The sequence below is a fragment of the Myotis lucifugus genome, unplaced genomic scaffold, assembly GCF_000147115.1.
Source record: "Myotis lucifugus unplaced genomic scaffold, Myoluc2.0 scaffold_60, whole genome shotgun sequence".
NCBI classification, from domain to species: domain Eukaryota; kingdom Metazoa; phylum Chordata; class Mammalia; order Chiroptera; family Vespertilionidae; genus Myotis; species Myotis lucifugus.
This window is the reverse complement of record NW_005871108.1, coordinates 2,987,373-3,000,186: the sequence shown is the minus strand read 5'-3', so window position 1 is coordinate 3,000,186 and position 12,814 is coordinate 2,987,373. Positions and strand designations below refer to the sequence as shown.

The following is a 12,814-nucleotide window of genomic DNA, read 5'->3' as shown; positions in this document are numbered from 1 at the left end:
CAGCCTCAGTTCCTTGACTTTTTCTACCGACAATGCTAATGACTTCCTTGTTCTTCAGTGATACTTTTATGGGTTTTTTTTGTTTCTTTGTTTTTAATATATTTTATTGATTTCAGAGAGGAAGGGAGAGAGAGATAGAAACATCAATGATGATAGAATCATTGATCGGCTGCCTCCTGCACACCCTCTACTGGGGATTGAGCCTGCAACCCGGGCATGTGCCCTTGACCAGAATCGAACCCAGGACCCTTCAGTACACAGGCTCTATTCACTGAGCCAAGCCAGCTAGGGCCTCAGGATACTTTTGGATAAATCTGTTGGGTGAATTTTTGGCAGTGCAATTGTTGACTATGTACATTTTACAAATTTTCTCCCCCAAAAGCTTGATATTTATTTTCCTGATAAAGGTTTCAATAGTGCCCACTTCAGAGTATTTTGGGATAATCAAGCAAAATGTTGGGTTTTAACTGGATAAATATGAAGGAGCTGTACATGTGATAGTTTGAGTTCATTGGATTGGCTAGGAAGTGACCCCCTTCTTGGAATGCTTTTATGGCCACAGTTTCCTCAGGTCTTGCCTTTTTTTAATTTCCCTGTGGCTTCCTTGCTCAGACTGATTTTGGAGATAAAAGATTTCCTCCCTTTGTTTACATGGTTTATTTTTCAGGGACAACAGCCTTTAGGAGTGAGTTGAGGGTAGGGTGGGGACTTGGTGTTAGGGAATTACTTCAGAGCCCTCCTTATTCTTTAATCATCTTCTGGAAGACTAAGAAGTGGAAATTTCTAGATCAGTTGCCAAATTGTGACTCGAGGCCAGGGCTGGGCAAACTTTTTGACTCGAGGGCCACAATGGGTTCTTAAACTGGACCGAAGGGCCGGAACAAAAGCATGGATGGAGTGTTTGTGTGAACTAATATAAATTCAAAGTAAACATCATTACATAAAAGGGTACGGTCTTTTTTTTTTTTTTAGTTTTATTCATTTCAAACGGGCGGCCAGCAGGCCGTAGTTTGCCCACGGCTGCTCTAGGCTGTAGCCTTCAGGTTAAACATTTAGACATTCAGATTGCTGGCAACACTTAGTTTTCAGGAATTGGAGCTTGTGGGCAGAAAGAACAAAGCAGCCCCCACTGGGGAGTGTTCCAGAATTTCTGAGGGGAAGGTTTGATGCGCCTCTTGGAAGGGACTTGTGAATTGTAAAGGCCAAATATTGAGCCCATCTGGGTGTACTTCCTGCAAGCTGGTTTTCTAGGGCAGCACTGTCCAATAGAACTTTGTTTTGTGTTTGTTTTGTGTGTGTGTGTGTGTTTTAATATTTTTATTGATTTAAGAGAGGAAGGGAGAGAGAGAGAGAGAGAGAGAAAGAGAGAGAGATGGGAACATCAATGATGAGAGAGATTCATTGATCAGCTGCCTCCTGCACACCCCACACTGGGGATTGAGTCCGCAACCCCGGCATGTGTCCTGACCAGAATCAAACTGCGACCTCCTGGTTCATAGGTTGAAGCTCAACCACTGAGCCACGCTGGCCAGGCTAGAACTTTGTATGTAGGTGGAAATGGTCTATAATCTGCACTGTCCAGTATGTATTGTGGCCACTGGAGCCATATGGCTATTAAGCACTTGAAATAGCTAGTGGGGCTGAGGAACATAATTTAAAATTTTATTTAATTTTAATAAATTTAAATAACCACACGTGTTTAGTGGTTATGTATTGCACAGTGCAGTTCTAGGCTGTTGCCCCTATGCCCAGCCCAGCATTGAGCTTCCTGCACTTTGCTCTAGGAATCTGTGGCGTTCTTCTTCCCTCAGATCAGGTACCCCCACCCCTAAGTTCACAAAACCTTTTCCTCTGTCTCTAATGTCTTCTGTACTTTCGGGGAAGGTGGGAGGTAAACACTTGTGTTGTACAATAAACAAAATGGTCTGTCTTGTTCTCCACTTGTCTCAATGTGACTTTTTTCCCCAACTGAATTGAGAACTTCATGGAGCAACTGAGTTTTGCCTATTCCTTGTGTCATCTGTGTTGTATAAGTTGTGCCCAATAAATACTATTAACTGATTAATTGATTTGTCCTTTGTAACTGATTTCTCCCCTTTTTCCCAGGTGCCTTGAAGAAGAGTCTCACAGCTGAGCAGGTCCGAGCTGATTTCATAACTCTGGGTAGGTCATCACCAAGGTTCCTCAGAGTGACAGGCCTTGCAACTCTTTCGTATATTAATGTCTCCCTATGTTCTCTCATAGGTCTTAGTGAAGAGAAAGCCACTTACTTTTCTGAAAAGGTATCATAATTCCTCTTAATCAAGGTTAATTAAGATCACTTGCTTTTATTTCACGAAAAGAAACATGGAAAATGCCAACTAAGGAAAAGTCATCAATCTTTATGTGTCATCTCCCCAGCTTAATGTTTTTTATTTGGTTTCATGCAAATGACATACAACCAGCTTTTAAATTGCACTATTTAACACATTTGTAATTTTTGTGCATTTTTTAGTGCACCCCACTGATCTGATTAAATATTAATGTCATACTGTTGTTGTTCCAACATGGATTAAATCTGGGAATGAAAGAAAAAATTTATATTATCTTCTGTGCCCTCTACACTCCCCCACCCCCCAGATCTGTGCATCTAGACCAGCCCTTGGTTCTGCTTTCTTCCCACTGTCTGTATAAAAAACTAAACATTGCTGTGGGGGGTGGAATGAAGAGGGAGAATTTTTCCCATTGTTAAGACTTTGGCTTTTTGTTTTTGTTTCAGTGGAAGCAGAATGCCCCCACTCTTGCTCGATGGGCCATAGGTCAGACTCTGATGATTAACCAGCTTATAGATATGGAGTGGAAATTTGGAGGTAACTAGTTAGAGCCGGTCTCGGGTCCTTTGGGTGCTGTAGGGTTGGGTTGCAGGAGCTTTTAGATAGCTTCTATGGGTAAGAGGTTCCCTCCATCCTCAAACACCGTTGGGGCCAGCAGCTACCTCTCTGTATTGCCATCCATATTCCAGCAGCTGTTTCTACCCACGGCTATTGATATGTTGACTTCCCGAAAAGCACATTTTGCTTCCTCATACTCACCCCCATTTGGCTTCTGCTGCACAACCTGCAAGATTGGGGTCTTCAGAGTGGGTCCTCAACCAGCCGCTTACTAGTTTTCTCTTTGTATCATAGTGACTTCTGGCAGCAGTGAACTGGAAAAAGTGGGAAGTATTTTTCTACAAGTAAGTCTTCTCTTGATTGTTGAAAATGGGTAGATTTTTGACTTGGTTAAAAATTATTAAACCTACATTGGGTTTCTTTAAATACCAATTAAATGGATGGTCCACTGAAGTGCCTCAGAGCAATGTGGTCAGCCAAAGACATGGTTATCAACATACTTACTTTCAGATGAATAGGATCCAGGTATTATTCTTAAAAGTTTGATTGCTCCTGTAATCATGGGACTTTTTAGAAGTTTTGGTGGACAATCCAGACTGCTCTTGTAAACCCTCAATTTAGAAACTGGATGCTTTGATGTTTAAGTGAAAGTTCAGGTTTCAAAAATTTCTTTGCCTAGTTGTCATTTTAATTTAAAATTTTGTATTTCTTCTTTTTCATCAGTTAAAGTTGGTGCTTAAAAAAGGAAATCAAACTGAAAATTTATATATAGGTGAGTCCAAATTCCCATTTGAACCTTTCCCCTTTTTCTCTGTTCTCTTCACTCAATGGGCTCATGTAGCCCACCACAAATAATTTCTTCCAGAAAAAGTCATTACTAAGTTATATTATAACCACTGCCCTTCCTCTCATAAAAGATGGTACAAAGATACTTAATAAGCTGCTGACAAGTTGGAGACCCCAGAGTTGAAGAACCTTTCTGAAAAAGGGGGGAAAGGAATGGCAAAGATTGAAGAGCAAGAAGCTCTTACAGTAGAAGCCATTGTATATCCTACTAATGCCCTTTCATCTCTATGCCCTGGAGTTGGGCCATTTTAAACCTTCTTCCTTTTTTATGGGGCTGAGAACTTTCCTATATTCAAGGCTCTCGGTTTTTTATTATGACCAATTACCCAACAAAAGCTGCCTGGTTATACTAAGCCAAAAAAGAAAAAACAATTCTCTGGGTGGAAATTAATTTTCTTGGATGATTCTGTGGAGTTGGAAACATTTACCTAAAGCTGCCTTTTCTTCCCCCAGAGTTAACCTTGCCTCAGTTCTACAGCTTCCTGCATGAGATGGAGCGAGTCAGAACCAGCATGGAGTGTTTCAGCTGATTTCTGTCCCCCTGCATCTCCACCTTTGCCCTCCCCTGCTGCCTCCGCTTCTGTGGGTGACTGCTCTGAGAAGCACCTCACTCAGGCCAGTGGGGCACTGATTAGGCCCTCCTTGCTTCTTGGGAGCCCAGGTGCAAAGGCTTCTGAAAAACAACAGGATTAAGTACTTAAAGAGCCCTACACAATTACTCTGTAAACTCTTTGTTAAGGGAACCTCCACCACCTATCACCCAGGACACTTGTTTGATATTCAAACAGGCTAGCATCTGAGATTCAGGGAGGAAATAAATGAGCTCCCTCCCCATCAAAGTTCCAGAGTAAACAAAAGGTGCCATCACTGAAGATCCAGGCTGATCATCCTGTATTTCTGTTCTTTCTCCCTAAAAAAGCAAGGGCTCGTTTATGGCTGAGGAAGAGGCTGGCTCTGTGAATGACACGTTAGGAATCCCCAACAAGATTTTTACACTCTGTGGTTTTGGTGATGGTGCACTGCTAATCAGTTTTTTGGTGTTTTTTTTCTTCATTGTTGGAAGTATTACATATGTTGCTAATCCGTTTTTAATAGGGCAACTATGTACAGATACATGTTTGGCCTACTCTGAAAAGAACGGAGGCAAGACTATCTTCATTTCTGGTTTTCCCTATTGTGTTGTAATGAAGCAGGCCTTTTTTGAGGCTGTTACAGCTTGTTTTGGTTCAAGCTGACCACCATTGTTGGTTAGATGATTAATAAAAAAGATTGCAAAGAAAAGGTCTGCATCCAGTTGTCTTTGTGTGTGGAGTAAAGAGTCCTCTGCCTTGCAGAGAGTTAATGATCTGATCTTCAAAAATTACTTCCCTGGTTTTGGTGAAGGCCCTGGGTTTTCAGTGAAATTAGCTGTGGTTCGAGGCTGGAATTTGTAAGAGCAGTTCAGGGGAAACTCAGGTTAAAAACATGAAAAGCAGAGCATATCACTGCTTTGTGTTGAGATGACCTTAGCCCCCACTCTAGCATGTGACTTCCTCCTACCTCTCCCCTCAGAAATTTTTTTTAAAAATTAAATTTTATTTATTGATTGATTTTAGGAGAGAGGGGAAGGGAGAAAGAAACATCAATTTATTGTTCTACTTATTCATGCATTAATTGGTTGATTCTTGTATGTGCCCTAACCGGGGATCGAACCCACAGCCTTGGCATATCAAGATGACACTCTAATCAACTGAGCTACCCTGCCCGGCCAGAATTTGTTGAATAGATAATATATACCCATGACTCAAGAGCTATAGTGTAAAGTAATTCCTTCTTACCCTCATTTCCCAGTTACCTAGTTCCCCTCCCAGTGGCAACTACTGCAATTAGTTTATTCTGTGTTTTTCTGTAGATGTCATGCATTTGCAAATGTATATGCATAGAATTTGACTTTTCCCCTCCATACACAAATGATAGTGTACTATATGCACATCTTGCTTTTTTCTACTTAACTTGGAAATCATTCCACATCAGAACAGAGAAAGCCTCATTCCTTGTAACAAATGTACCATGTTTCTTCAAATGAATGGTTTTTTTAACCAGTTTCCTACTGATAGGTGTTTAAGTTATTTCTATTCTTTTTCTCTTATAAGCAATTCTGCAACTCAATATTTTTGTATATATGTCATTTTGCATGCGTGGAAGTACATTTATAAGATAAATATGTGAATGTGGAATTGCTTAGCCAAAGAATACATGTGCCTTTTTGGTTTTTTTTTTTTTTAGAGAGGGAGGGAGGCACGGGGGGTGGGGGGGGGGGAGACATCTATGTGAGAGAGAAACATCTATCAGTTGCCTCCTGCACCCTCCCTGACCAGGGATTGAACCCACAACCTGGGCATGTGCCCTTACTGGGAATTGAACCTGCCATCTTTCGGTGTACAGGACAACACTCCAACCAACTGAGCCATATTGGCCTAAGCTAAATATGCGTTTATCAAAGAGTATTAAAAGGAGTAAAGCAAAAATGTCTCCCTTCTTTGTTTCCCATTTACTGGGCTCCCCTACTGCCCTCCAACAGGTGACCCTGCTATTAGTTTCTTAGGTGTCCTCTACAGGGTTTTCCCCACATATAAGCAGTAGGAATTTAAATTTTTACTCTTTTTTGTTATTGTTTACACAGATGATTGTATACTATACACACTATTTTTTAAAATACTTTTTAAAAAAATGTTTTTATTGCCCTAACCGGTTTGGCTCGGTGGGTAGAGCGTCGGCCTACGGACTGAAAGGTCCCAGGTTTGATTCTGGCCAAGGGCATGTACCTTGGTTGCGGGCACATCCCCAGTAGGAGGTGTGCAGGAGGCAGCTGATCGATGTTCCTCTCTCATTGATGTTTCTAGCTCTCTATCCCTCTCCCTTCCGCTCTGTGATAAATCAATAAAATATATTTTTAAAAAAATGTTTTTATTGATTTCAGAGAGAAAGGGAGAGGGAAAGAGAGAGATAGAAACATCAATGATGGCCCAGCCGGCGTGGCTCAGTGGTTGAGTGTCGACCTATGAACCAGGAGGTCACGATTCAATTCTCAGGGCACATGCCTGGGTTGTGGGCTCAATCTCTGGTGGGGAGCATGCAGGAGTCAGCTGATCAATGATTCTCTCTCACCACTGATGTTTCTATCTTTTTCTCTCTACCTTTCCTCTCTCTGAAATCAATAAAAATATGTTGCTTTTTTTAAAAAAGGAAACATCAGTGATGAAAGAGAATCATTGATCAGCTGCTTCCTGCAAACCCCCTATCAGGGATCAAACCCACAGCCTGAGCATGTGCCCTGACGGAATCAAACTGGCGTCCTTTTGGTTTGTGGGTTGATGTTCAACCATTGAGCCATACCAGCTGGACTATGCACACTATTTTTAATGTATCTTGGAGATCTTTCCTTCAGTACATAGAGTCTGCACCCTTTTCTGTGGTTGCAGCATATTCTCATATGTGAATGGGTGATAACTAGCATTTGCAATTTTGCTAAATAGTGCCAGTATTAGGGCTCTCCAGAGAACAGCCAACAGAGGTGTGTGTGTAGAGAGAGATTTATCTTTTAATTTGATTGATATTAGAGAGAATGGGGGGAGAGAGAAACATCAATCTGTTGAGCCATCCATCTGCTGTTCCACTTATTTATGCATTCATTGGTTGAGTCTTTTTCTTTGTTTTGTTAATCCTCACCTGATGATATTTTTCCATTGATTTTTAGAGAGAGTGGAAGGAAGGGGGAAAGACACAGAGTGAGACACATCGATGTGAGAGAGACACATCGATTGGTTGCCTCCTGCACACACCCTTACTAGGGCTGGGGATGGAGCCTGCAACCGAGGTATGTGCCCTTAACCGGCATCAAACCCAGTACCCTTCAGTTTGCAGGCTGATGCTCTACGCTCTATCCACTGAGCCAAACTACCTATGGCTCATTGGTTGATTCTTATATGTGTCCTCACCTGGGATGGAACCCATAACCTTGGTGCATCGGGATGACACTCCAACCAACTGAGCTGCCCGGCCAGTGCAAGGTTTATTTATTTTAAAGTATTGATTCACATGCTTTTGGAGGCTTCAGAAGTCCAAAATCTGCAGGGAAGGCCGGTCAGCTAAAGACCCAGGGAGGAGTTACAAATCCAGTCCAAAGCAGTCTGCTGGCAGAATTCCTTCTTGCTGGGGAAGACAGGGGAGTTAGTATTTGTTTTAGTAAGACCTTCAACTGATTAGAGGAGGCCCACCCACACTATGGAGGGGAATTTGCTTTACTCTGATTGAAAAGTCTACCAATTTAAATGTTAATCTCATCCACAAAGTGCCAGGACTGACCTGCAGACCCTGAGCTATGGATGAATGCATTACTCTGGTACATTTTCTGTGAAAGAGAGGGCTAAGGGACTGCTTGGCTATAGCAATCTAAACAGCCCCGTTTGCCTGCCTCCTTAGACTTTTATTGTAACAACAGCTTGAACTACAATTAACTATTAGATACTGTCAGCAGGGTAAGCATCCTTGAGAAAACAAATGTATCTGTAGTGTCTTTAAAACAAGGACATTTTGGAGTCTAAATATAAAGATTCTAGTAAAACACCAGAGGGCTTAGACTTGTTTGGAAAAGTCAAGGCAGGGTCTGCCGCCTTTGGCAAGGTTCACCTAGAGCAGTGGTTCTCAACCTTCCCAATTCCGTGACCCTTTAATACAGTTCCTCATGTTGTGGTGACCCCCAATTTCATTGTTACAAATTGAACATAATTAAAGCATAGTGATTAATCACAAAAACAATATGTAATTATATATGTGTTTTCCAATGGTCTTAGGCGACCCCTGTGAAAGGGTCGTTTGACCCCCAAAGGGGTCGCGACCCACAGGTTGAGAACCGCTTACCTAGAGGCCCCCAACCTTTTGGAGATTCCTCCTTATAGACTTTCCAACCAAGTCCCGTGCTTCCCCACAACAAAGCATTTTCACAGAAACATCCAGAATAATATTTGACCAACATCTGGGTATAGTAGCCCGCCCAAGTTAATACACAAAATTAACCATCACAGTGCCAAACTGACCTCTACAGAGATTATTCCAATTTATGTAAGATTCCTGTCCACAAGTACCAAAGAAGAGCAAATTGGTGCCTTTGGACAGAGTATCCAAGAATGCACATGAGGTTTCTGAGGGTCTCATGTGCCTGAGATCATTAGAATCTAATGTAAAAAGAATTCACAGAATGTCAGGACAGGAAGGCACCTAAAATGCAATCTAGTTAAATTCACTCATATTATGGACTAGAGGACCGATGCATGAAATTCGTGCAAGAGTAGGCCTTCCTTCCCCCGGCTGCCAGCACCGGCTTCCCTCTGCTACCCAGGACCTGGGCTCCCCTCTGGCTGCTGGCAGGCACCCGGGACTTGGGCTTCCCTCCGGCCGCCAGCAGGCACCTGGGACCCAGGCTTCTCTTGCAGCCCCGGCTTCGTTCGGAAGGTCGTCTGGAAGGACGGCTGGTCTAATTAGCATATTATGCTTTTATTATTATAGATTGGGAACTGTAATATGGTCGTTGGCCAATGGTCAGTGTGCCCATGAACTGTGGGGTCCTGCTTGGTTCAGAAATGGGATCCTGGGTGACCTGACGGGGATTCAGCCTAGCAAACCATCCAGGGTTCCCATCAGGGTTCTTTTTTTTTTCTATATGAAATACAATTTCCATTTATTTTTCCCCCAGAGAACTTTTCTTGACTCTTTAAAGACTCAGCTCCTTACATGGGCTTTGGTGGAGGTCGTGGGGCAGCACCCACAGGTCTAAATCAGGGTGAGGGGATTCAGTCCTTCCGGGCTTCATGGGAACGATTCCTGACTACCTTGCTGTGAATGGCACAGCTCACACAGTAATGCAGCTTCACATACAGCTTGGGAAGCACATAGGCGTCGAAGACCCTCGCTTCGGAGATTCCCTAACGGCTGCGGCCTCCACTATGTTTCGAATGACAAACTTCTTAATGGCCTTGTCCTTGGGCACGCACTGGGCGCAGTTGGTACAACGAATAGGCTGCACATGGCCTCGGCCTTTTTTGGCACGACCGTTATTCCTTCTTTTCTTGGTCATCTTGGAAATGAACCCATCAGGGTTCTTTGTAAGAGTTGCACCTAGTTGGCCACTGGACAGATTCTGACCAAGGAGCTCCTTGTGCTGCTCAGTTCAGGCCCTCCCGCCCCATCTGCCTTCCCCTGCTCTTCAGTCTTCAACCTCACAGCTTCTACAATCTGGCTTATTTCCTGCATTAGCATTCTTATGGGAAAATTTCATGTCAGCTGTCATTCAAATGCTCATGACTGCATTATGTCCAGGGTAAAATCCAAACTCAGCACACCAAGTCCCACAGTGTGGCCCTGCCTACATCTTTGACCACTGCTATTTCCACTGCCTCCTAAAAGGTGTCCTGTGCTAGAGTATTCAGTCTACCAGATGCGGATAGCCACCATGCCATGAAGCCATATGCCTCTTCTCCCTTGGGCCTACAATGCTTCCCCACACTTCAGGTGTCCAGGGCACTTCTGAGGCCCACCTGATAGTTTGTGCCATAATAAACTTCTCAGGTCTCCTCCAGACCTCTGCTGCAGGGGCCAGACGTGGAGGATCTAGACTCTCAGACGGCTTGGGTTCTAATTCTGGGCCCTGTGCTACCAACCGTGTGACCTCAGGCAAACTCCTAACCTCTCAGAACCTCAGTTTCCCCATTTGTAAACCAGGTATAGTTCTGGTCTCACAGGGTTATTGGACAGCTCACTTAGCACAATGCCTGCTCAACCAAAGCTGAACTCATCATTATCAAATTTTTGTAATTTTTTTTTCAAGATTCTTTTTTCTACCAGCCTGTGGGCTTCTTGATAAGAGACGTGTTTTTTCAGCTCAGGAACCCCAACATTTGGCATCAGTTAGTTCCACTCCTCCCTACCCCTACCTGGTAATAAATCCTATTGTTAGTTGAAATGAAATGAGACTGTGGGTAGACCCACCATGGCAGGACTATTAACAAACAAACCTGCCTGGCTTTAGAAGAATAAGTCTGGGGAAGTTGGTTTGGTTTTTGTTTGTTTGTTTCTAAATTTTTTTTATTGATTTCAGAGAGGAAGGGAGAGGAAGAGAGAGATAGAAACATCAATGATGAGAAAGAATCATTGATTGGCTGCCTCCTGCACGCCCCCTACTGGGGATTGAGCCTGCAACCCAGGCATGTGCCCTTGACTGGAATCAAACCCAGGACCCTTCAGTCTGCAGGCATACGCTCTATCCACTGAGCCAAACCAGCTAGGGCTGGGGAAGTTGATTTGATGGTTGCTCTGTTTTAACATAGATCATAGATGAGTCTTTAGTGCAGGGGTGGGCAAACTTTTTGACTCGAGGGCCACAATGGTTCTTAAACTGGACCAGAGGGCCGGAACAAAAGCATGGATGGAGTGTTTGTGTGAACTAATATAAATTCAAAGTAAACATCATTACATAAAAGGGTATGGTCTTTTTTTTTAGTTTTATTCATTTCAAACGGGCCGGATCTGGCCCGTGGGCCGTAGTTTGCCCACGGCTGCTTTAGTGTAAGGTAGCCAGGCTGGACACCCATCTTCCAAAGGACACCTTCCAAGAGCAATGGAACACCTGTTACCTGACTCAAACATTCTTGGAGCACCTACTTTGGGCAGGGCTCTATTGGGCCCTGGGGGAGTAGGGTGATAAGCTGAGGGCAGTGATAACCAAGAGTATGATTTCTATCAAGAGGAGATTATATCCTCACTCCCATTTGCTAAATAGTTCAGATCCCATTATGAACTCAGGGAACTATTTCAGCCCCTTTGTTGTCACAGTTATAACCTATTGAGTGAGGAGCATTGATCAGGGCCCAAGAGTGTTAGGCAAGGATTTTGCTGCAATGCTGGGGGATTTGAGGTAGATTCCTTCTTACCATTAGCACTTTGTCTTTGTATCAATTCACTCTTGCTATTATCCTGCTTAGAAATCTGCTGTCTGTTAACTTGGTCTTTAGCTGTAGGTTATTATTTTGTATTTTATTTGCTTTTGGAGCATAGTGTTCCTTAAGAAGGCAGTGGTCAGGCCAAGAGAGGATATTCTTTCCCTGGAGGAAAAAGGACTATCTGGTTGGCGTTGAGGAAAATGTTCAGTTCTGATACTGTTGTTTCTCTTTACTCTGGTGATTATTTTTAACTGTAGGTTATGACAAGGAAATTCTAATAGTCCAAATGGCCAGCTGGTCCCAAAGGGGACCTAATACATGAGCATTTGCTGGACTGTAGAAATGGACTTTTCAAACACAGATAACCCAACAACAAATACTTTCCTAAGCATATTTGGTCTCTTTTGGATTGTATTTTATTTATTTATTTATTTATTTATTTATTTATTTATTTATGTCCATGCAGCACTGGAAAGAGCAGTGACTTGTGGACCATACTCTGTACTCATAATTTTCTTTTTTTAAAAAAATATATTTTTATTGACTTCAGAGAGGAAGGGAGAGGGAAAGATAGAAACATCAATGATGAGAGAGAATCACTGATCGGCTGCCTCCTGTACGCCCCCCACTGGGGATTGAGCCCGCAACCCGGGCATGTGCCCCTGACTGGAATTGAACCTAAGACCCTTCAGTCTGCAGGCCGAGGCTCTATCCATGGAACCAAACCAACTAGGGCTGGATTGTATTTATTTTAACAAATATCATATTTCACAGAGGTATTTCAGGATTTCCGTGAAAAGTGCTACTGATAATGTACCTTGTATTTGGGCAGCGCTATATTTTTTTATGGGGAGCCATGTTTATTTATTTTTTAATTTTTTTTAATTTTTAATACATTTTACTGATTTTTACAGAGAAGAAGGGAGAGGGATAGAGAGTTAGAAACATCGATGAGAGAGAAACATCAATCATCTGCCTCCTGCACACTCCCTACTGGGGATGTGCCCGCAACCAAGGTACATGCCCTTGACCAGAATCGAACCTGGGATCCTTGAGTCTGCAGGCCGACGTTCCATCCACTGAGCCAAACTGGTTAGGGCGGGAGCCATGTTTATTAAGGAATAT

At 43.0% G+C, this 12,814-nt stretch overlaps 1 protein-coding gene and 1 pseudogene across 1 annotated transcript in view; one reads left to right on the top strand and one right to left on the bottom strand.

The window, feature by feature from the left end:
- COMMD7 (COMM domain containing 7) overlaps window positions 1-4,997 on the top strand; it is a 21,547-nt gene extending 16,550 nt beyond the window's left edge. The window contains exons 2-8 of the mRNA XM_023754492.1: window positions 1,885-1,891; window positions 2,107-2,163; window positions 2,245-2,282; window positions 2,759-2,849; window positions 3,165-3,214; window positions 3,594-3,642; window positions 4,170-4,997. Of these exons, the coding sequence (XP_023610260.1) occupies window positions 1,885-1,891; window positions 2,107-2,163; window positions 2,245-2,282; window positions 2,759-2,849; window positions 3,165-3,214; window positions 3,594-3,642; window positions 4,170-4,246 (369 nt within the window). The 3' untranslated portion in view covers window positions 4,247-4,997. The remainder of the gene's footprint in view (window positions 1-1,884; window positions 1,892-2,106; window positions 2,164-2,244; window positions 2,283-2,758; window positions 2,850-3,164; window positions 3,215-3,593; window positions 3,643-4,169) is intronic.
- A 4,444-nt stretch (window positions 4,998-9,441) lies between these two features.
- On the bottom strand, window positions 9,442-9,833 carry LOC102419694 (annotated as a pseudogene).
- Window positions 9,834-12,814: the final 2,981 nt, after the last annotated feature.